Source organism: Periplaneta americana, chromosome 7, assembly GCF_040183065.1.
Source record: "Periplaneta americana isolate PAMFEO1 chromosome 7, P.americana_PAMFEO1_priV1, whole genome shotgun sequence".
In the NCBI taxonomy this organism is placed as follows: domain Eukaryota; kingdom Metazoa; phylum Arthropoda; class Insecta; order Blattodea; family Blattidae; genus Periplaneta; species Periplaneta americana.
This window is the reverse complement of record NC_091123.1, coordinates 42,139,842-42,166,224: the sequence shown is the minus strand read 5'-3', so window position 1 is coordinate 42,166,224 and position 26,383 is coordinate 42,139,842. Positions and strand designations below refer to the sequence as shown.

Sequence of the window (26,383 nt, the reverse complement as noted above, 5' to 3'; positions counted from 1 at the left end):
TTATATTTTGTTGTTGTACTCAGTATCTTCTCTGTTGTTACAGCATCATCGACTGACATCAGCAGCAGCAGCGCCAGTGGGAGCGGGCAAGTGATGTCTGCCTGACTGCCTGACACCCGCGGGTTGACGCGTCTCAACCTCGTTTCGCGGTCCGTGCAGCAGTAACAGCAGTAGCGATGTCCGGCCAACAGCCGCCCCCGACGCCCCCCACCAGAGGGGGCTGGGGTCGCATGCCACCGTCACCCTCACCGGTTCCGTTTCGCCCCGCCTCGCCCTACGCCCCCTCGCCGCCGCCCATCATGTCAGCACGCCGGCTCCCGGGTTCTCCCATGTCTCCGATGCCGATGCCCCCCATGTCGCCCATGTTCGGGTGCCCTTCCCCTGCTAGACTGCCCCCTAGAATGGCCGGGCCCGGAGCCCCGTACATTCCGTGCCCGCGGCCACGATGGCCCTCCCCTTTGCCACCAGGTGTACCGCTCCCACAAGGACCGCGTCCTTATCGACTCACGCCAGTGCAGGTGAGATTAGTCGGGCATAAACGACCCAAAATAGGTATAAGTTGGAATAGTATTATCAAATACCTTACTATATTAATACCGGACAGCTAGCAGTTCTGCGCGCGAACGACGCTGGTGCTGCTACCTAGGCGGCCGGTGTGGATATACTCGCGAAACAAGCTGTAATCAACTGCAATGTATATTGTTGCTGGGCTAGTGAATAGTTTTATTAATTAGTGCTGTGTTAAAATGTCAGGGTGTACATGTGCTGTTTATAATTGCTACAATTACAATATTACAAATTGCTCCAAATCGTACTTTCGATTTCCGAGAGCTTATAAAACGTGAGTCAACAAAATTCTTAATTAGGCTTAATGCCTTTGTCTCTGTATTCATGGAACAAAATAAATCAGCTTTTTTATTTAAGCCTAATAAATGAATAGAAGTTAAAATATATTGGAAATTTTAAGGTTTTAGCAAATTAAGTTTTATTGTTGTCCACTTGTCTTTACTAATTATTACAAGCATCAGATTACTATCATTTTTATCTTTGCAGTTGTCAGAAGTAATGGGTATATAAAGCGTTATTGTAACTTCATTCTTAATGTCAGAATTAATTTTGTCTCACTAAAGCAAAGAAAAAATACGCACTATTTCTCAGAATATGCAGCTTTGATATAAAATAATGTTACGTTAAATACGGTACTATTCAATTAATATTAAGTATTTGTGGACGTAATTCCACGCAGCTCCGCTAGATGTCAAGTCCGTGATATTTCGCACTCACGTCAATGCTGCTAGTATACAGCTGTCCGGTATTATTATAGTAAGGTATTTGGTATTATGTTACATTGCAAGGAAACAAACAAGTAAAAAAGTAGTTTTGTTGTTAGGTAACGAATCTTTAATTAGGACACTAGAAAAGTATAGATATCTACTGAAGTGACATTTAACCCTTGTTTTCTACGGTTTTAGTAATTGGCGCTTGGCCCACTATGGTTCTGAACCCTTCATATATTTATATAGTTTACTAGAAAATCAGGAGCTTTTTTGTGCATATTTGCATAAAATAATAAGTTACAGAAGACTTAAATTATGACCGGACTACTGGAATCAGAAAACATAATGAATTCAGCGTACGAAAGATTATTATATACAGTATATAGATTCTATTGAACATTTCGTTGCCTCAAGTCCAAAAACTTATAACTCTCTCGGATGTCGATTTTCACTTTTTGCGCGTTTTTGAATGCATATCCACATAGAGAGAAGTCAAGTCGAATCGTAATAGCCCAAGTATTCCAAATTGACCTTCACTGCTTTGTCTGTGGATATGCTGTACTTTCAAAAATGCGCAAGGAGTGAAAATCGGCATCCTAGAGAATTACGAAGTTTTGGAATTATGATAACGATTTGTTTTTCTAACTAAAATTTGGTGAACAACTTTCAAAACACTCGCATTTTTTTCTTGAATAAACCCTGAAATAGTTATGTTATTAAGTTGAAAAGGTTTATTCTGTACGCCGTTTGCTTTTTTCCTTAAACTTGATCCGATCGACTTTCAATTCCAAGAATAAGTAGAATGTAGTAAAATTAATACACAACTATATCAGAAATGAGAATGTTGGATTAAATTTATATAATACGTTATACAGCACCTACATACAAAGACTGAATTGCAAAGGGCTTCTTAAGTTTCAATCTGAAAAGAATAAAATTTAGCTAGGCTTTCCTTTAATGACTTCCTTACAGGGTATTACGTACATAAAACATATTGTGCAATGTTAAAAATCTGAGATAAAAACGTAGTTTATAACAAATATAATCGGTGTACAGAACTACTTCAAAATAGTGGAAATACGAGGCGCGTCCGTAAAGTAACTTTCCCACTGGTCCCACAGCTAGCAAACCATAGTTGCGCGAAGCGACTGCGTGTACGTGATAGAGTAATGTCCTGGCATGGCTCATGCGCTAGCGGAACTTCCCGAGTGCTCTCAGTAGCTTCGTTGCATTGGTTGAAGATGGACGTTCCTATTCCAGCTCCCGCCGCGTGTCAAGTGCGATCAGTGATAAAATTTTTGAATGCACAGGACATGGCGCCGATTGAAATTGATCGTCAGCTGTGCCAGGTCTATGGGCCTATCGTCATGAGCAAGCAGATGATGCGTTGCTCCACAAGGTCGTCTGTGATTATGGTTGGCCTCCCACTGCATTCCTCGTCATGCACATTTTGGCGTCCTGCTGAAAATTGTCTACATCAGCAACGCACCATCTGCTTGCTCATAGACCTGGCACGCTGACGATCAATTTCAATCGGCGCTATGCCCTGTGGATTCAAAAACTTTATCACTGACCGCACTTCACACTCGGCGGGAGCTGGAATAGGAACGTCCATCTTCAACCAATGCAACGAAGCTACTGAGAGCACTCGGGAAGTTCCGCTAGCGTATGCGCCATGCCAGGACATTACTCTATCACGTACACGCAGCCGCTTCGCGCAACATATGGTTTGCTAGCTGTAGGACCAGTGGGAAAGTTACTTTATGGACACGCCTCGTACAATAATCTGACAAATGAAGTTCATAGGACAAGAGAACTTGCATACTTTCTAGCAGATGTCTAAATTTTAATGCCAATTTGCGAGAAACCGAGAATTCGCCGACTATTATTATTTCCCATCTTGAAATATTAAAGGTATCACCTCTGTTCTAATAAACATTTGCTGTAATTCTGAAACATTCTGTATCGGAGTGTAGTGTCTGTCAAAGAAATTGGCAGAGGAGGGAAAAATGTAGGCTAATAATAATAATAATAATAATAATAATAATAGTAATAATAATAATAATAACTGACGTTAGTTCGTATCATTCTCCCCCAGAGTCCGACACCCATCATGTGTCCGTCTCCAGAATACTTCTACTCGCCTTTCCCTGAGGCGGAGTACATTGGAGTACCACTGGAGCCTCCGGGTCCTCCCGTAGACTATGACGACGCAGCACAAGCCGGACTCTCGACGGCGGACATAATCGCCAGCCAGTCCCAGGACTACGTGGACGAGAAGCTGGCGGAATATCAAGCCACCATCCATCAGTTGCAAGGTAGGGAGCTGCACCTTCTGTTTTGGTACTGTCTATTCAAAGTAACTACTTCTCTTTAAACAAACGCATGTGTTCCAGTTATAGTGTGACCAAGCTTTCAGCCGTATCGGCGATATACTGAACTAAACGTCTTACATCTTTCTTGACAATTGCAGAGCGCATGTAACATCAGACTTGCCAACTTACGAGAGATGAAATGCGGAACATTTGATTTTTGTAGTGGATACCCTTTTTTAATAATAATAATAATAATAATAATAATAATAATAATAATAATAATATCACCATCATCATCATCGACAATAACAATAATAATATCATCGACAATAATAATAATAATAAAACTTACTTACTTACAAATGGTTTTTAAGGAACCCGTAGGTTCATTGCCACTCTCACATAAGCCCGCCATCGGTAAGAAAGAAATCTAAATTTCGAGGAAAATGTCTATAAGTAATAGTGAATTGTTTGGTATTTGCGTGTACCTCACATACATGAATTTTGTGAGCCTGTTACGCGAAATTCATTACCGCTTGCTGGTATGCTTTGACTGAAAGAGGAATATTTCAACGAGTGTGGGCAGTTTTTTTTGCGAGATTGCTAGGATAGTTTTAGGATTTGTAACTAAACTCGTTGGCAGTGATTTGTTGATGTTGAGTGTGGTAAAACTTTGGCATAGACAATTGTTATTTCACAAGCGTTTAGCGAATTAATTAATAGTTATTCCATATTTATCTAACCAGTGAGACGCTATAAGGGAATTAAATGAAAATAATTATCACAAGGAAGTACACATCTCACGGGTATTTTGAGAGTTGAGTGACGTCAGTGGGCGTTAGAATAAAAATAAAAACGGGCGCTCGTATACGGCAAACTACAAACATTGATCTGATACAACTGATGTGTTGTAGCTAGAGTGTAGAAATCAGTGTAACGAATGTGCAGTAGGCACCGCTCATTTCCACTCTAACAGTCGCTATCGCTCAAGATACACTGGGAGATGTGTAACACTGAAGAATAATAAACGCTGTTGTTTTTGTTGAGAGAGGTAATAATTTTGGATAGAATAGATAATAGTCATAGCTGTTTGGACAGTAAGGATTCCGAATCTCCGGAAAAGTTACTATAAAGAATATTGATATCGCTGTTGCAATCAGATTTTAAAGGAAGTTCGTACTTATCTCACGCAAAATAATGGTAAAAATAGCCTATCTTCAAGTGTCGTAAATAGGGTACGGAATTTTAGATCGTTAAAATGTAATTTTAGGTGCCTAAAACAGGCTTAAAAATGTAGGAAATAGTCTCTAAAGAATTGAAAATATACTCTAACAAAAAATGTTTTCTTTAAAAACATGTTCCAAATCATCAGGAATTCACTTCTAGAATTTAATAATTTTAAATGCTTATACACCGTTACCACCACTACTACTAAAAGTACAAGAACAACAAATATTCTAACTAGTTATACATAAACTAAACAATTAAATGTGAAAAATAAGTTTTAGACATAAATTCAGTACACAAACAAGTCAAATATAATCAATTTTTACCAAGCCTTGTCCGTTAATGTCCATAATTAGCTTCACAATAAATTACTAATACTTTTTCTAAATTTTCAACTAAAATGCAATGCCGTCTGTCACTCAACACACTTTGTATGCTGAAAATGAAAGCTCCACATCCACTGAAGTAATAGGAGCGTATTTCAATTTTGACACTAGATGGACAGGAATGTTACATTGTAAATCCGTGTTCTTCCCTGCTAGGACATCTGAAGCAGTACGCAGTCCTTCAGTGCTACATTTCTATGCAGAACTTTCTGCAGTTTATCCCGTACTTTATTCCCAACAGAACCAGGAACACATTTGGAATTTAAAATACAAATTTTCGAAATAAGAATGGGTGTTTTGTCTTATTAGAGATAAAAAATATGTAATAGGTCAAAATAGGCTTTGTCGTCAAAATAGGAATTTTTAGGTGCTATTAAAATACCAATTTTAGCCATAGTTTTATGTGAAACGAGTACTTGCAAGTTTTTTGAACTTATCTTTTAAGGATTAAAGTAGGGTTTTACCTAAAATCCGAAGTCTAGTCATAAATATAGGTCTAATAGGCCTATTATTTGTCAGAACTCTTTCTTTTTTAGTGATGTGTGTATACTCGTACATATTAAGCTTTGAAATAAAAAGAGAATGATTACTCTAGACTAAATATTTCCCCTTAAAATATATTTTTTTATAAATTCACTATATGCCAGTGATTAAGTACACTCTATTCACTTATTATAGCAGGAATTGAATTGAAATTTTAGCCACTTACTGCTAATAGAGACTAAAATACACCCTACCAAAATTATTAATATATCTGCAATATTGTGGGCATGGGGCTTATACCAATATTCACCGTCAAAAATTATTAATAATAAGTGAATAAAGTGTACCTAATCACAGGCATGTAGGGATTTTATAATTTATTTATTTATTTTATTTATATTTAAATATACAGAATAAAGAATATAATTACAAAACAAACAAGGGAAATAGAAATAAAATAATACAAGCAATATAAAAAAAAGAAGATACAGTAGTATTAACAAAATTTGAGACCGAATGAGCAGCGCTCGTGCTCGGTCGCAGTTCAGGTATAATATTAAAATAAATAATAATAATAATAATAATAATAATAATAATAATAAAAATAAATAAGTAAAATAAAATAGGAACTAAAAAATAATTACAGCGGCAATGGAATTATAAGAAAATTATGTTTAAATAAAAAAAATATTTTAATGGAAAAGATTTACTCCATAGTAACCATTGTTTTTGATTTTAAAGCTTAATATGTATACACACAGTAGACTATTAAAACATGAAAGAGCTCTGATAAATAATATTATACTTATAACTTCTTGAAGACAGGCTATTTTTACCATTATTTTGCTTGCAATAAGTAGAAACTTCCCTTTAGCTTAATGTACAGTACGTGAATTTTGTGAGAATGATACGCGAAACTTATTTCATTTGTAGAGAAACCCATGCGCGTTTATTTGCGCGGAAACCTCTAAATATCTTCTGAAACATTACAATACTTTCTCTGTGCACGCATAATAAGAAAGTAATGATACCCAAATGTAAATCTATCCACGTACAGGCCAAGAGGACTCAAGAAGTTCATGGAAACAGATCTGCTAAGCTTTCAAGAGCCTCGTCTTAGGAAGAGTAACTACAGAATTTAATCTTTTATAGCCTACAGTACTGAAACGTGTCTTCTATAATGAACTGTGGGACTGCATTCTCTACTTGTTTGTTTGGTAAAAGTTTAGTTGGCACTCGTTTAACAGCCTCATGCCGTAACTTCAAACGAACTAGACGTAGAAATAGGTACAGCTTTCAAGACTAGACTCTCCCTCCCCGTGAATTGTCTTTCAACACCTACATTTTAGTCAAGTTCAGTGAACACTTTATTTCACAAGCAAATGGGCCTCGAAGTTAAGTCTGTTATATAGCCACAGTGCACAAAATGAACGATGTTAACCCAGTTGATAAAGCGACTAAGAACTTTTAATTAATCTTTTACAGAAGCGATTTACTTAATGAAGTCGTAAGATTCACTCAATCATAAGAAGTCTTTCATAATCTACTTTCAAGATCTGGTTTCCTGTACCTTTCCGTATTCATTCGTATGGAGATTGTGAAGCAACACTAGTGACTCCTTGGAATGTAGGCCTACTGTAGTCTTTTTTTTTTTTTTTTTTGAAGTTCAAAAACGTTTATCCACGAGTCTGAGTTAAACTTAGAATGTACGAGTTAATCACGTTGGAGCATACTTACTTATGGCTTCAACGGTAACTTCTTTTTTTTTTCTTCTTTTTTAATGTGAAACGTAGCGCTTGACATTCGAGAAATCTAGTCACACTTTCCGTTAATAGAGTAGGCCTTCGATGTGCTTACAACAAAGTATCGAATCCAACTAGCCGTGACAAAATATAAAGGGGAAAAAAATGAATGTGACATCATAATGAATTAATTATTATTCGTATAGAAATGGGTTGATTAATAAATATGGGAAATATAAAGACAGAAATAGCTAATTATCATAGTCTAATTCTGAAGCACATATTGATATATTATTATACATTACAATTAAAAAAAACTCTTTGACGTCATATCGATATGTTAATCGTTTCGACTACCCATTGCATTGTTGCCTCGTGACTGGGCCCCAAGAAATGAGGAAGGAATTAATGAGAAAAAGTCCGCTTTGTTAAATTTATGGACACTCCATTAAAAATTACAACTTTTTTCCTAATAACTTTTTACAACTAAATTTTGAGAGAATGTTTACTATGTAAAGGACTAACAAAATCCAAATTTTGAACCCCGAATGTTTTTGACTTTTGATTTTTTAAATTCTTTTAGAAGTTTTTATTAGAAGATCTCAATTTTTAAGCTTAGTTTTTTTTTTTTGGTTACATTCACAATACAAAGAAACATTTCTATAATAATTATAGAAGAAATAACTTTTAAATAAATAAATAAATAATAAATACATATTAATAAAATAAACTATCAACATTTCTCACAAAATAAATGTTTAGAAACATGCAGCTGCCTCATAAATATGCGCAGTAAAAATTTCATCCAGATTGATTAATATTTGACATAAAGAAGTTTTGCTGAATCAAGAAAAATAAACTTACGGAAACATGGATTTGAAAGTAAAATGAATATTTATGTAAATTAACATTCTATCCCTACACATTCATCTAGTAACTTCAGGGAGCCAACTTTATAACAAAAAGTTTCTAGATTTGTAATCATAAATTTGTAAAAAAAGAATTCTTTGACGGAAAAATAATTTTGACAACTCTTTAAATACCTCAGCCCCTTACAGCCTTAATTAAAAATAAATTAAACATGTTCGTAATCAGAATTATAAATCCATTAGGGGTATAAAATATATATTGTAAAGATGTGAAATAGCGAATCAATTTTTTTGTGGAAAATTTTCATGATTTTCAGTGGAGTCGCCTCTTAAGTGCCGGTAATATAAAGACAGAAGTAAAAAAAAAAAATCAAAACTTTATTTCAAATCCCGTCCCGAACATCCTTAGAATCCCAACCATTCTCACAATAACAATCACGAACAGCATAAACGTTTACGCAGTTATTGGGATTCGATTCAATTAATCCCCTGTCACTTCCAGGTAAGGAATGTATACTGTAAAGTTTAGGTATAAATAACATTTTGAGTGAATTTTAAGCCTTTTAATTGTCCACAGTAGCCTACTTTTTATTCAATGGTCGAAGCAACAGATCTCAAGCGTCCTTTCTAGAAGCAACGCATTGAAACTTAGCCATAATATGCAGTATGTTGGTGGTGTGCGTCGCGGGAAATGGGTCTATGTTACATCAGGGTGGAAACTAGATTAATGAATCATTAGTTGTAGAAAGCTGACAGCGGGAACGGAATTACTCCGCGAAAACCTACCACAAACACAGTCTTGGTCGATTTCGAGTTACCGACGTAGAAAACCGACTCTTTGTAACCTCTCGGATAGCAGTGCGCAGATCCAAGACTTTCAGTGCGTAAATTATTATTCTTGTTCTTCTGTTAAGTCACTCCGACTGCGTCTCGATGGACTGGGAGGAGGAACAGTTCCGGGATGCAAAGAGACTCTGGGTCGTGTATTTCGCACCTTCGAGACTGTTCTTAACGTGAATCACGCTCGCGCGGAGCTAAAATAGATTGAGACGCCTCGGCTGGACATTTACTTGCCAGCACGCTGTGATCGATTGCGGGTTCATGTAACGAACTGCGAACTTAAGTCTGATATTGTCGCCGTTATCAGACCCATCCGCAACCGCGAGACATACAATAGACTGAATTTCTTTTTTTATCTCCTCGCTCGTATGGGTGAACAAATTAAAAGATCGCTTTATACAGTCTACAATTATATTATTATTATTATTATTATTATTATTATTATTATTATTATTATTATTATCATTATTATTATTATTATTATCATCATCATAGTCATTAGGCTTATTGCTGATACCACAGAAATCAAATAAAATATAAATCTAATCGACATGAATATTGTACTCGAAGACAAAAGTCTACTTTCCCATTAATTGAACTTAAATGTCATACAAGTGCAGCTCTTAAACATGGTGCTAGTTCGGCCCAAGTCTTTATAATAAAATTACAAACCATTTTCCAAATTTGAAATATTTTGAAATTGAAGCTTTTAAAAAAGAAATTTATAAAATTATTCATGATGTATAATATTAACAAATGAATTTTTTACCTTTTATTTCCGTCGACTATATTCATGTTTCTATTGAATATCACTGACTTCTGTCCGATTCTCAATTTATATTAAATGTGTATTTTTCCCTCTTTTTCTCTTTCTTATTTTTGTTTTGATCTTATGTGTTATTTATTGGTTTGAATTAAGTTACTTACTGTATTTAGTAAACTGTAAATTTTATGTTATATTATTGACTAAGACCACACCGTACACGAGCCTGGGTCTTACGGTAGTGGCTAGAAAAAAAATTGTTTTATAAATTTAATTTGTACTCACTAGCTAGCTAGTTAAAATAAATAAAAGTTAAAAATAAATAAGTAGGTGATCAGTATTATACTGTGTTTAATTGAGATATTTTCATTGGTGGGCGCATAAATTCAAGGGGAGGGAAATTATCCTTGAGTTACAAAGTGAAATGAATCCATTAGAAAGAAAGTAATAAACTCAAAAGAACAACGTACTTACATTGGAACATTTTCAAGTAATGAACGCGAAAGAGAATTACTTATATTAAGCTCGAAAGATTTCAAGTAATGAACTCAAAAGAACAATATATGAACGGTAAATATTTTAAGCAACAACACTATTGGAACTGTAAACATTTTCAAGTACTGAATTCAAAAGAACAGTGCTTAAATTGAAGACCTAACATTCTAAATATGCTAAGAGCCAATTTGTCAAATTTCATTTATTCAATCTAAAGGAGGAACATCCATATGAGAATATCATACTAAATTGTCTTTATCGTAGCTCAACTGTAAGTGACTCATTCGTGCGCCAAAAGACGGTGTTGTAGGTATCTCAACATGCATTGCGCAGTGTGTTTTCATCAATATCTCAGAAAGTTGTTTTTGGCACTTGGCACATTTAGAATGTTAGGTCTTAGCTTTTGTCATCTAGTCTGCTGTCAAAAAATCTGAAAGTTAGAATTTATAAAACAGTTATATTACCGGTTGTTCTGTATGGTTGTGAAACTTGGACTCTCACTCTGAGAGAGGAACATAGGTTAAGGGTGTTTGAGAATAAGGTGCTTAGGAAAATATTTGGGGCTAAGAGGGATGAAGTTACAGGAGAATGGAGAAAGTTACACAACGCAGAGCTGCACGCATTGTATTCTTCACCTGACATAATTAGGAACATTAAATCCAGACGTTTGAGATGGGCAGGGCATGTAGCAAGTATGGACGAATCCAGAAATGCATATAGAGTGTTAGTTGGGAGGCCAGAGGGGAAAAGACCTTTGGGGAGGCCGAGACGTAGATGGGAAGATAACATTAAAATGGATTTGAGGGAGGTGGGATATGATGATAGAGACTGGATTAATCTTGCTCAGGATAGGGACCAATGGTGGGCTTATGTGAAGGCGGCAATGAACCTCCGGGTTCCTTAAAAGCCAGTAAGTAAGTAAGTAAGTAAGTAAGGTCTTCAATTGGTAAGATTTTCAAGTAATGAACTGAAAAGAACAATTCTTAAACAGGAAAGATTTTTTTTAAGAAGAATACTTAAACTGGAGACATTTTCAAAACAGTCCTATATTATAGTTCTTCGTAATACATCCAACAAAATAGATTCCCCTTTGTTTACCTTTCATGTTTGAAGGAACCAATTCGTAGCACCTGTATGTTAGGTGTTTGTGCACTTGTAACAAAGTGCGAACATACTACGTTCTCACACCAAATAAATCTGTTAAGGAGCCAAACAGAAGGATTTCATAGAAATCATAATTTTATGGTCTTTTACGCTACAAGTATACAGTCCTTATATGACGCTTCCCTCACACAGCAAGCTAAGTGACATTCTCTGTTTTATGCCTCGCAGTATTACAATATTTATTTACAGTATTTATTTATTTATTTATTCTGGTGTAATTAAGGCCATCAGGCCTTCTATTCCACAACACCAGACATACAAATATAATACAGGCGATGCTCAAAGTATCCTGCTTCTGTTTCAATACATTTTTGACATCTCCAAAGATTGTTCTGAAATACTCGACTAATCTCTCCTTGCGAAGTGTTCGAAATGACACGTTGGATATTTTCCTCCACTTTTTGAATAACTTAAAACTACAAAAAAACGCGCTGTTATAATATTTTACACACGATTCTCAAACATTAGCGAGTAATTCCTTCAATAGCTCACAACAGACTGAAGTGAATTGCACGCATGCAACGACCAACAAACGCTCTTAAACTTTAGCATGTACAACAGCATACTGAAGGAGACATCGTTTTAGTATGCTCCATATCTTTTCAGCTTTTATTATAATTGTATTCTTGGAGTCCTTTGTTTCGGGATGTCATTTTTAATAACTATCACAGACCGGCTTTCGAGTCATTCTGGAGGCGTGATTATTCCATTTATAGTATTGATTTCCAAGAGTGAAAGAAACTGGAAACCTGCTCTGTTACTCTGTCATTCATCCTTTCACAAAGTACGCAACCATGCAATTTTTATTTTCAGAATATCTGAAAATGAAATCAAGTGGTTCAGTTGTTTTGAAGAGCTTTACTAAACATGGGGACAGCCTCAGTTGTTGTTCTGTACTGTCGAGTGACTAGTATAATGTTGTGTTTTTATTTTCGTGTTTATATACGGGCGTGTTTAGAGACAGAGAAAAGGATTTAATGCAGCAAATGATATATTGTCTACTCAGAGGGGCATTGCTCCCTAGTACCAGGGTTGCTGATGGAACAATTTGGTTGAGGGCCAGCAGCATGTCCGTTGTGTTGATGGGTTTCCCAGCCACTGGATTACAGTGCCAAAATATCCGGATTCCGAGAAGTATAATGTTAGGTAATCCCCTTACTTAATCATTCATTCACAAACGTTAGTTTCCGTTAGTTATTCCGTCTGGAGATATTTGTATAAGTCTTCGGAAAAGTCTCCAATACTGTATTTCAGACTAAGAAATAATACATACCCTACTTCTTATTAAAGATTTTCTTTGTCCCTTTTTAAAATTTATTCTTACTTATTTGTCCTCTGATGGAGGTTCTGACTGATATGTACATCTATTATATTATCAGCAGGCTTCGGCCTAGGGACACAGAGTAACCAGTATGAGGTTTAGAGTACACAGAGTAAAAATGATGTCATGACCCATGTGGGGTGACTGCAACAGCACAGCTGGGTCCGTAATGTGCGGTACGTGTAACAGACTTCGGCGTAGGGACACCTGATTGAAGGTTACAACTCACGTTAATACTTTAATGGTAGACATTTATTGTCTACCCTAGGAATGTACTGTATATACTGCATCTGTACAGGGTTAAATATATTTTGTGCCGTACTGTGACGGACTGTTTACATGTTGAGACACGAAGTAACGACGCGCTCCATCTCCCAGTCCACTCGACCAACAAAACACTATCGTCCTTGCGTTCTGAACTTCATGCGTTTCTGTGCCCAGGACCGAAGCCTGATTATCAGGCAGTACATCTCACTTGACTATATGTGTCAGAGGAAGAATATTTGTTTGTATGCATCTTAGTCTGACTAGTGTAATATGTAGCTAGTCGGCGATGTATGCAATGGAGGGGGAAAGGAAGTGGCCACCCTACCCCATTGTCTCCTGGCTTAGTTGCCTCATAAGTGGTGCCTTTTTGATATTACTTGTGAGGTTCAGACCTATCTTCTAACAGTTGACTAAACAACAACATAGTTATTTCTGGAGTTCCCTTAATTTATGGATTCATAGTGCAGTTCACATGAAATGAAAGTTTTCACCTGTGTACTCCAGATGCTTACTACGTAACATAGAGTAGTGAAATTCATGACCTGGCATGCCATTTGAAATCATGGAACATCGTTAGTATTAGTCGATATGTGACATTTGACGCGTTACGTCTTTATTCGACCAACATTAATAGAAAAAATGAAAGACTTTGGTGAAACGGAAATTACACTGTTATCTGTCTTCGATCGCCATGAAAATCCTCACATCATGTCCGATAAACCGAACAATATGAACGGGTCCATTATTATACATAAGGGGAGTCCGCATACATAGTTTACATAACCTTCTTGGAAGAGTTTATTATAATCCAGGTAAGGGTTGCAATGTATTGAAAAAAAAAGTTATTTATTTGTGCTCTAACATGGACACGAAAAAGATGGACGCACAAGATATGCGTAACTACAGAAAGTTGATACAAAGTTAGCGTTACTAACAAAAGGATAGATAAAATAATAATAATAATAATAATAATAATACGAGTAATAATAATAATAATAATAATAATAATAATAATAATAATAATAATAATAATAATAATAACGTTTATAGGATACTCTTATTGTTTGATTAAAAATCGAACCTGCTCAACTTTAAGATAAATTTATGAGTTTATGTTGAATAAAGGTTTTGGTACTATTTTGTGTAATGGAGTGTTATTTGGAAATTTGTTGTAAAACAAAACTATACCGTGAAAATTCTTTAAATCGGTTTCCCAATACGTCTTTTTTATATTTCATTATAATTTTTATAAATTATAAGTGTATTTTTGTACGTTAAGATATTTCATCCCCTTCATTTTTTCAAATGATGCGGATAATTATGTTTGCATAAGGTTTTCACTAAAAGTTTCTAGTGGAATAGATTGTTTAGTACACGTGTAAGTTTAATTTTAAGCGAAACATAATTATTATTTTGTATTCAATTACACATGTAAGACATTTATAAAATATATAAGAAATTATCTAAAGATATGTCAAAACTTAGGTCAATAAATTACTGTAAGCTGATTAATTTGTTTATTTTTTCGCAGTTGTTGTCATACTGTATAACATTAAGTTATATGGTTCAAACTGTATATAGGATATTGCAATTTTATTTTGTGCGAGATCGTGCGTATTTGCTTTGTTTCCGCACAAAACCAATCCGCGGAAAGTCTAAAATTCCACATTCAGTATTCCCAACCTAACACACATAACAATTTCCCTCTTCTTACCGCTTAAGTGACATATTGATTTTACTGCTTTAGGCTTTTAACACATTTTTAGAGACATTCAATATAGTAATAATTATAAATTGGAAACTTACCACTGCAATTTGACCTAAATTGCACTGTTAATTATTGTTTTTAAATATTTTCAAAAATTAAGTAAACTCTACAACTCCACTAAAGTTACTGGATTCGTGATGCAAGTAACATTAAGGAAGCCGTGAAAAAATCAACAAAATTCCAGACTCAACATAGACTGGGGAAAAAAAGACAGACGTATATCACGGCCTGTTGGAGTATAGTAAACACAGAAAACATTTTAAAGCAACAATGTTGAAGATAGATATTTTTGTTTTGCAAATTTGCCGTCATTGAACGGAAACCAAGATGGAGATTTCATTGCAACTAATTAGAAATTCCTCTTTCAGGTATGTAATAAACGATCTTCGCATAAAAAAGGTACGTAACACGAGCGGTATGTTTTCTTTCAATTCTCGGAAATTAAAAAAGCTCAACTACGTTTCGCTTTTTCACACTTTTCCTCGAACATGAAGACTTCAACATACCGCTCTTGTAACGCATATTACTAATACAGTCATATTTTCTTAATTATGTTACATATTTCGTGACCTCTATTATGTAGATTGTAGATGGCTTTGGAGTAAGAAAATGATTAAGAATCATAAGATGTCGCTTTACTCAGTGGATCCACATGTCGTAACTCATATTCTGCTTTATACAGAGTGAACCGTAAATAATGTCATTAATTTCAGGAGGTTATTCTTTTATTTTAAACAAAAACGTTGGATACAATTTTGATCGTTTTTGTTTCTTTTTCGATATAAAAATGGCTTTATATGAAACATTTCATAGCGTGTTTTGGGAAAGCCATTGATTGAATTCCCATTATGATAATAATTTATTGAAGGAATTGTAGTTTTGTCCTTTAAATTTGAAGAAATTTGATCCGAACAAATATTAACTTTTCGTTCTGCAAAGGAATTTTTCAAAATTACATTTGTTCGGATCAAATTTCTGCACATTTAAAGAACAAAACTGAAATTCTTTCAATAATTTATTATCGTAATGCAGTATATAGGGTGACCAGACGTCCTCTTTTGTCCGGACATGTCCTCCTTTTTAGACCTTTGCCTGGGGTCCGGACGGATTTTTAAAAATCAATAAATGTCCTCCTTTTTGTAACTTTTATGCCTGATATTTTGAAATTATCTGCTTTGACGCCTCTTCAAGTAATTTCCTGTAGGTGACATAAGCATCGACGGAATATACTCTTTGCCAACGATCATAACTCCCTTTGCTCCTCTTTGTTATGGTCGTTGCTCAAAGGTAGCTAGTAAATCGAGGTGCGAATGTAAATCTAAATAGATATTTTCTCACTCAATTTTTTGTTCTCTTTAATAATTTTATTATAGTTTCCATGACTTTAATATGTAGCTAACTGTAAAATCATTATTATTTTTTCATAATTATTTTGTAATAAAATAGATATCAACATACTTTCAATATAAGCCTAAATCCGTACTGTAAATATTTTGTAATAAAATAGATATTGACGTAATTTAAAGTTTAATATAGGCCTAAGCCTAAATCTAAGTACATTTCTTGTCCTCTGCTTTCGAACAATGTCCTCGTTTTTTAAACTTTGTGTCCTCTTTTGTATAGATGTGAATCTGATCACCTTTATAATACACAGCTCTCTTAAATTGACTGAGCATATTGGGAATTAAATCAATGGCTTTCCCAAAACACTCTATAAAAAATTTTATATAAAATAATTTTTATCTCGAAAAAGAAGCAAAAACGAACAAAATTGTATTAAACTTTTCTGTTTGAAATAAGTACAAAAATAGCCCCTTGAAATTATTGACATTACTTACGGTTTATTCTGTATAGGGACTCTACCAAAGTTCTCCGACTGGCGCAGCCTTAACTGAAACATTGTAACTATATTAGCATATGGGATCATTTTCTTTGCTGACTAACATACGTTTTGTACGAAACTCTACACATCACCGTACTAAAATATACGTGTAAAACCAAGCATTTTCTTTGCGCCGTTGTGTATTGCTAATTTTCATCACGTTATATAGCCTCTTTAATATCCTATTGCTGTTTACTTTACAAGTATAAACACCAGCTGGTGTTAAAATCGTGCGTGTTTATGACCGATTTCAAGATGTGTACACTTTACTCACTCCATACAACACGTACTCAACACACCACATTGTAATAATGCCTTCATTGTGTTTTTAAAAACAGGGCCGCTGAGACGGAAGTGTTTATTGCAAGGGGCAGAGGTTTAGAGTGTGGCTGCTCTAAGAATAGCGCTGTTGGGAGTCGCCGAGTAAATAAGTCGTTTGTAGGAAGTGAATTCGACAACCGCTCCGACTTTGCATTCTTCACTCCCCAGTAAACTTCCGTATCATTTGTTCTCAAATAATTTCATTTCGACGTGAATTTTGATTATGCAAAGACTACATTCATCACCATCATTATGATTATCGTCGTCATTATCATCATCATCATCGTTACCAAAACTTTTTCCACGTGCTCTTCCGTCTCATCCTCATAATTATCACATTCCTTCTGTTCTTTCCTCTCTTGCAACTTATATTTTTTTTCTATTCCTTCTTCTGCTTTTCTTCCTATAACATGGTTCTAGTAAACTTCTATTAAATTAATTCTAATCATTTAACCAACTAGTTATCTCAACATAATTATAATTCTCTACATATTGCATATAGACTGAATTGAATTACATTAGCTCATAAATTAAGTTATTAATTTTTCGTATACGTTTTATCTCAGATTAAATAAATATGTACTAGTCGTTAAAACTTAACTGAAGAATATTGCTGGAGAATCTTTAGTGTATTATAAATATTCATAATTTAAATATATAAGTCACTATTGTATTGATTAAGGCTGGTAGAGTGGAAGAGAAGGCCTTCTTGCCTTAACTCTGCCAGCGAAAATAAAACATTCTATTTTATTCTATTCTATTCTTTTTCTAATGATAATCCGTCTCCCTCTCTTCTCCAGCTTCTGATTTCCTTTCTTCACCAGCTCTCCCTCCATCTTATCTTCTTTCTGATATTACTTCGTCTCTTTCTGATTTTGTTTCTGATGTTACTCCGCTTCTTCCTTCTCTAGTTTGTAATGTTATTGTACCAGCTCCCCCTCCATCTTATCTTCTTCCTGATGTTATTTTGCCTCTTCCTGATTTTGTTTCTGATGTTACTCCGCTTCTTCCTTCTCTAGTTTGTAATGTTATTGTACCAGCTCCCCCTCCATCTTATCTTCTTCCTGATGTTATTTCGCCTCTTCCTGATTTTGTTTCTGATGCTACTCCGCTTCTTCCTTCTCTAGTTTCTAATGTCATTGTACCAGCTCCCCCTCCATCTTATCTTCTTTCTGATGTTACTTCGTCTCTTTCTGATTTTGTTTCTGATGTTACTCCGCTTCTTCCTTCTCTAGTTCCAAATGCTATTGTACTTCGCGAAAATAAAACATTCTATTCTATTCTATTCTTTTTCTAATGATAATCCGTCTCCCTCTCTTCCCCAGCTTCTGATTCCCTTTCTTCACCTGTTCCCCCTCCATCTTATCTTCTTTCTGATGTTACTTCACCTCTTCCTCCTTTTGTTTCTGATGTTACTCCGCTTCTTCCTTCTCTAGTTTCTAATGTTAATGCACTTTCTCTAGCTCTTCTGTCTAATGCTGCAGTACTACTTCAACATCTATTCTTTCACATTTTTTCTGCTTCTCCTCTTATTTTTTCCTGATTGTCGTCCTCCTGCTTTTCGTCATCTCTTTCTCAACATCTCTTCTTTCTCCTCATCTTTCTTCTTTCGTTTTTCTCCTTTTCCTACTCCACATGTTTAGCCTGTTGTTCCTCATGCTCCCTCTCCTGATGCTCTTCCGACTCCTAATGCTATTCTTTCTCCTCCTCTTTTTCCTCCAATTTATGCTCCTCTATATTCCCTCACTCCCTCCACGTGCTCCTCTTTCTAATGCTACTCCGACTTTATCTATTCCTTCCCTTTTTCTACACCTCATGTGGCGCTTCTCTTCTAATTTTGCTCCTCCTTCTCGTCCTAATACTTTCTCTCTTCCGTTCCCCCTCCTAGTCTTTCTTCTCTTGTACTTTTCTCTCATGGTTCTCCTTCTCCTGCTCTTCTTAATGCTATACCGTCTCCTCTTCGTTCAGCTTTTGTCCTTTTCGACTTCCTCTTCTATTGCTTATCTTCCTAATGCTACATCGACTCTCATTTCTGCTCCTCCTTCACTGCTCTTTATCGATTTTGAAGTAAATCGTTCTCTGCAGGGTCTGAGTTAGCGAACAGCGGATTTAGGTGTTCAATCGTCGACTGATTTTGAAGTAGCTGCAATACGTACTACTTTTTATTGATATTTTATTGGAATGTCTTTATTAATGTTATTATGGTAAACATTTGTTGCTGAAATTCTTCTGTTCTACTGTGTTGAAGCGTCTGATGTGCTACATTTCACAGAATTTGGACTCTCTCGGACAAGTTATAAGCCCTTCGCAGGCCTCTACCTGACACCGAGTAACACAATCAGTCAGTGTCACAGATTCATGTCTTAATCTCAACGATGAATACATTCTGACATGGAATTCTCTTAAAAATATAAAGTAATATAGAGGTCATATTTCAGCCATAACAGAGATTCATTCATCAAAGTCTGCATAACATTCTCTCACGAAACTTACAGCATGTGATATCCGTGGATCTACAAACGCGCATTCAAAGTCCTGAATCCAGAGTTCGCGAGGAGTATGGCGATCATGTGCTCACGACTAACACATGACTTGCCTTTAGATGAATTACACCATTGATTATACTTTCAGTTTCAAATGCTTATTTTGAATTGTTTGTGTTGGACTCACGACAAAGGCCATGAAGGCACAGCTGCAGTCCAGACAACTGACAGTTCCTCACTGAAGTTATCGGATCGAAATCTCAAGCAAATGCTTTGAACTTACTGGTAGAAAAATTGTCTTCAGAGATGAGATTAAAAAAAATACGTTAGTTCCACTGCCTTTCTCATTCCATAGTAATATGCATTCAATTTCAGATAAAAATTATGTACATATTTGTAGATTTTTTAATATGATGCGAAGTAATGTAACTGGGAAACAATAGATAAACCGTGACAGATACTTATGAGCAAGTATTTGCTATCTACTGTACTAACAGCTTCAAACGACAGTTAAATATCTTTAACATGTATAATAGTGTCATTTTGAATTTATTTAGGAATTCATATACAAGGTCTGCTCCTATATGAAGGGTTCAGAGCCATAGTGGGCCAAGCGCCATTTATTAAAGGTGGAGAAAGCAAGGGTTAAAGCTAAGTGAATACCATAGTTTAATGAAGATTGACATATCATTTAGTTTTAATGTGTATACTTTATATTACTTGCTATATGTTTCCATTGAATTATGGTAGTAACTTAATTTTAACTCTTGTTTTTTACGTCTTCAGTAAATGGCGCTTGGCCCATTATGGTTCTGAACCCTGCATATATAAGAGGGATATTGACTATTTTAATTTCTCGTAGTACAGGAAAACACAGTATAATATAATATAATGCTTACGCCCACTTTCCTCAGCACAAGTGGACAATCATCTCACCATTAAGGGGTAGCCTGTGGTGAACACTTTGATCTCCCAGTCGTTGAAACTGGTTTGCTAGTTCGAGTTACACTATCATTGTAGCTCCCCATTTTTCTCACGATGCTGAGTGGGTACTCTTCCATACACTTGTCGAATTATCAAGAGTAATCTCACTAGAGGTTTTGATTTATCTAGAGAAAATCAAAACTCGAGTGAGATTTAATTGACTATTACACGATTAGAAGAAAGTACTTATATAAAGATTATTTATAAGAAATAAAGTACTCTAATACAATAAAATATGTATTAATTCATTTATTAAAATTCTATTTCACTAATGTTAACTTCAACAAAACGTTTGAACGGAGCCGCCATTTTCAGTTGACTATTTATGACGATCGCAAAGCATGTTTTATAGTACCGTAAAGAATTTGCAGTTTGAAATGTTGGCAAACAAAGAAACAAATGCTAAGGAAATGATAAAAACAAAGAAATGCTAGGGAAGTGATAAAAACAAACAAATGCTAGGGGAGCGATAAAAGTGTAGCGATAAACGGCCATGATTAGTTGAAACACGTCCTTTCGTACCATTTTATTGGTCTAAAGTAGTATGTCGCAGTAAAATTGTAATAGTAATGAGCAGGGAACGGATTTATATGGACTAAAAATATATGAAATATGTAAATATATATGTAGTTATTTTTACCAAAATATGGAATTAAATATGGATTTTTACCAAAATATGGAATTAAATATGGACTTAAAATTATAAAAAAATGACTATGTACGTTAAATATTGGTACATTTTAATCAAACTAAACAAAAAATATAATGGACGTACCTTATCTTCCAATGTAGTTTCAACAAAACACAATTTTTATTGTCTGTTACCATAACAATAGGTTACAAACATTTCTTTCAAGTGCTGAAAAGTGAATCTTCTTCTATTGTCTCTGAGGATAGATTTATACTGACTAAAAGAGCGTTCGACGTCACAAGAAGTAACTGGTACATAATTCAATTTCACAATGTCTGCTGGGGATAAGTCCAAGTTAATCTTCACTGTTGATTCACCACTCATCACAGCAACAACCTTTTGTAGTTCTTCATATCCAGGGTTTTTTGAAAGTACAGTGTCCACCTTAGCTCTTACTGCATCTGCAACTTTACCTCTACCACGATTCAGTTGTTCCACAGTACTATTTATAATTTCAAAACTTTCAGATAGTGAAAGGTGCCTATTTTGGAGACTTTTGAGCGTTTTTATGATGCATGAAAATGTATGCTGAATGTGAGCTAAGTCATTCTTCACACTTATGTCACAGGTAACTGTTTTCGCAGTATCAATTGAGACTGCATCTTCAGAGTCCAATGCAAGGAGAACATTGTTAATAGAGTCTATATGTTCGGCATAATATTCAACTGCTTCTAGCCATGTACCCCATCTAGTTAAAATTGGCTTTGGTGGCAATGGAATTTCAGGGTACATTTCTTTCAACACGTTAACTCTACTGGGAGCTTTGAGAAATACTTTTTTCACTGATGAAATCAACAAATCTACTTTAGGGAAATTGTCTCTGACCACTTCTGCCACACGATGAAATGCATGCGCCACACAAGTAAAATGAGTCAATTTAGGATATACAACAGATAATGCTTGTCCAGCTTTGACCATATAAGGGGCAGCATCGCTAATAAAGAATAACACATTATCGTACATAATACCCTTTGGCCACAGGATACCCATAGCTTCGTTGAACAGTTTAACTATAGTTTTGTTATTGCACTTTTCTAGAACATCACAATGTAAAAGAATTCGTTCAGAATATTGTTCACTTAACAAACCGATAACTACATTACCAACAAGTCTACCTTCTTTGTCGGGAGTCTCATCAATGGAAACCCAAATTGAACTATCTTTAATTTCATCTCTTATCTTCTGTATTGTCTCATCGTAGATGGATGGAGCATACGTCTTCCTAAGTGTTGACTCATCCGGGATTGTATGTTGAGTATATTTTTCAAGGAATTCCCTGAAGACCTTATTCTTTAGTTTGTAGAGAGGAATATCAGCAGAGATGAGAGAACGGCACAGGTCGATGTTAAACTCAGATCTTACATTCGATGTTGTTGGTTGTGTTAAAAACAATTGTCTCTGCTTGGAATTTAGTTGTTTGTTGGCCTGATGTTTACTAGTTGTAATGTGTTGTTGCACCAGGAACTTTTGTGTAGATGATACTGCACACTGACACAAATTACAAAATAATATTTTATTGTCAGTTGATAAACCATCTTCTTTAAATTCTGAAATGTAACTTGTTAGTTTTGATTTTAAATTGACTGAATGACGTACTTTTGGCATATTTACCGTCTTTATAGTATGATTTACAAAACTGAACCTATGTGTACTCTGACTGGCATTTAACTGTTGAGCTGCACAACTGAAGTCTGTTAAAAATTTTAAATTAAATTAATACAGTTTTGTAACTTACTTTCCCATTGTTGATAGGACTGCTAATTTTCAAATAACTCTGATGTTAAAGGGATTACTGAACATGTGTTTAAATCTCTATTGTTGAAATGTATTTTTAAAAGTTAATGGAATTTTGTTTTGTTTTATTGTTAAACCTAATATAATATGGACTGTTTTATATGAAATATGGAAAATATATGGAAATTAACGAAAATATGTACTAAACTCTAAAATATGGAAAAATATGGAAAATAAAAGTAGGATTTTTCAACCCTACACATTGTGAAACATAAAGATAATGCAAAATATAAATTATATTAGCTTTATAAGTAAATATGTATTTACATATAAATCCTTTCCCTGGTAATGAGAAAATGTTTTCTCCCTGCGATCCAAAGCATGAAACCTTAGATCTGTGTTTTAGCTTCTGTTGCAGAAATAAACTGCTGGTAATAAATCAAGTTAAATAAACCACGAGATGAACCATTACATAAATTACTAGGAAATCATTAAAGATAAAACTCATAGCTGTGCTACTAGTGAGGTATACTAAATTCAACCTAACAATAACTGGATACACAAATGATTGTTAAATTGGAACGAACATGTGACGCGCAAGAATAGTCCAAAGCCAGTTAAAATGTGAATTACTGGGAACGAAGTGACAGATAAAGTGTAAGAAGATCTAAATTCAGATGGATAAATTGAATTCTGGTAGAGAACATAATAGATGAAACAAGTTCTGGCCTAGCAAGTAAAAGAGAAATGAAATAAATAAGAAATAAACAAATAAAGAGAGAAAAAGATGAGTAAATGTCTAAGAGCATAATGTTATATAAGATAATGACAAATTCAGGAACATCTTGAGTCCACAACCTCTTTAGTTACTGCTCTATCACTTAAATTCGCTTATTATCACTAATTCAGATAGTCAGACTTGCAGTCAATGCCAGTGAAGAACATAGGAGGGCAGACAGAGTTCTAGGAATTCTTAATCGTATCTCTAATGGAACGAGTGGTCAATATCGCACTTAAGTCCGGGGAACACGTCTGCGGCGAAAATTTATTACCAAGCTGGCTAGGCCCCAAAATCATTTAGTAAGATGGCGAAGAGCGTGCGTGTTTTCCAACGGCTCCATATATGAACAACTGAGACATTTGGAGCCTTTTCCCCCACTGATGTGGGAAAAAATTCCCTATTTTAACCCAGACTTGATATAAAATCCTGTTTTGTTTCGTTATGTAGATTCTGGTGTTAAAATTCAACTATGTTATAGGGGAGAGTTGGGTAGTATCGGACATCGGGTAATATCGGACAGTGATGTTTCTTTCATCTATCACCAGATGGTAGTACCTAAGTGACATGGTTACGTTTCTGTATGAGATATCTGGTGGTAGATGAAAGAAACATCACTGTACTACCATCTGGTGGTAGATGAAAGAAACATCACTGTCCGATATTACCCGATGTCCGGTAATACCCAACTCTTCCCTACTACACTACACTGCAGCACAATTCAATACCGATATCATTTATGTCAATGGAATACTCTACCACGAAAGCAATATGACTTCTTATTTATACATATACAGGCTGAACTGTAAGTAATGCCATTAGTCTTAGGGGGCTATTCTTTGAGATATTTCAAACAAAAAAGTTTAATAAACTTTGCTAGTTTTTTTCTTCCTTTTCGAGATAAAAATTGCTTTACATTAAATTTCATAGCGTGTTCTGGCAAAGCCATTGATTTATTTTCCAATATGCTCAGTCAATTTAAGAGAGCAGTATATTATGATAGTAAATTATTGAAAGAATTTTGGTTTTGTCCTTCAGATGTGCAGAAATGTGATCCGAACGAATGTAACTTTTCATTCTGAAAAGAAATTTTACAATGTTACATTAGTTTGGATCAATTTTCTTCTCATTTAAAGGACAAAACTAAAATTCTTTCAATAATTTATTATCATAATACACTGCTGTCTTAAATTGACTAAGAATATTGGAAATTAAATCAATGGCTTTTCCAAAACACGCTACGAAATGTTTTATATAAAATAATTTTTATCTCGAAAAGGAAGCAAAAAACGAGCAAAATTGTATTAAACATTTTGTTTGAAATATTTCAAAGAATAACCCCCTGAAATTAATGATATTACTTATGGTTCACCCTGTACATGTGTACAGATCCTAACCCTTATTTTACGACAGTTATTTACGATTTACAGTAATATTATCTTCGTTTGATAGAAAACAGGATGAGGGGAAGAAAAACAAGAGAGGAAAGAACCTCTGAGCTGTAAAATTGGCCACGATTGGAGAGAAATAAGTACCATATTGCTACAGTACATTGCTGTTATTACGAGCATAATAATTATGTTATTATTCCTCACAGAAAGAGTACGGATAATTTAGACAATCTACACTGGATTCTTTCTTACGAAAACAGTAGGCTCTCAAGTAAGGACGTCATCACAGAAATAAAATCTCCACATTGCGTCACTGCAAAAAAGATCAATGCAAAAGCCTACAGCAGCGCTCACAGGAACTTTCAGTGTGGGTTTCGAAAGTTCAAAGTTGATGTATAGAATGTTTTTTATGTGTTTAGTCAACAGTCATAAGTGACACAAATAAGGCATCACTCATAAGGCAACTAAGCCAGGAGATAATTGGGTAGTGTGGGTAGTTTCTTTCCCTCTCCATTGTATGCATCGCTGACTAATAACATATTTCACTAATCAGACTATATAACATGAGGGATCTACTGCTGATTGGCCGACAGAAACACCGGGAGCGTTCGTTTAGACTTACTGTATTTGAATTCTTTGAGTTTGCTTGTACAGTATTTTTGTATATGCTTATGTATGTGTTTTCACATGTGCTTGTGTATCTTCTGTGTTTATGTTTGGTATGTTTGAATACATTTGAGCATGTGTTTACGTGCGTTTGAGTGTATTTTCGGTGTTTTTTTTTTCTGAGTATTTATGCGTGTATTCTTATCTGTGTTTTCCTCTTAACGATTAGTTTATGGACCTATGTTTACTGGATTTTTTTTGTTTCTCTTCTTTTTACTTCTCATCCCTAAATTTGTTACCATCATTTTTTAATCACCCTGTATATCTTAAATCTGATTAGTGAAACATGTTACTAGTCAGCGATGCATGCAATGGAGAGGAAAAGAAACTGGCTACCCTACTTCATTGTCTCCTGGCTTAGTTACCTCATGAGTGATACCTTAATGATGTCACACTTATGAGATTACAAACTGTCTTTGAAGAGTTGACTAAACAAGATAGAAAAGTTACTTGTATCCCGAAATGTTATCCATTCTAAAATTTTATGCATGGTTTTCTTCAGTACTGATTTTTTCACATCGAGTGAATAATGTGTA

General features: G+C 34.9%; 1 protein-coding gene across 2 annotated transcripts in view; it reads left to right on the top strand.

Moving 5' to 3' along the window:
• The window catches only part of Msp300 (Muscle-specific protein 300 kDa), a 1,097,375-nt gene that overhangs the window by 55,764 nt on the left and 1,015,228 nt on the right, over positions 1-26,383 (top strand). For both annotated transcript variants that reach the window (XM_069830616.1, XM_069830615.1), the window contains exons 2-3: positions 44-518; positions 3,376-3,595. In XM_069830616.1, the coding sequence (XP_069686717.1) occupies positions 177-518; positions 3,376-3,595 (562 nt within the window). In that variant the 5' untranslated portion in view covers positions 44-176. The remainder of the gene's footprint in view (positions 1-43; positions 519-3,375; positions 3,596-26,383) is intronic.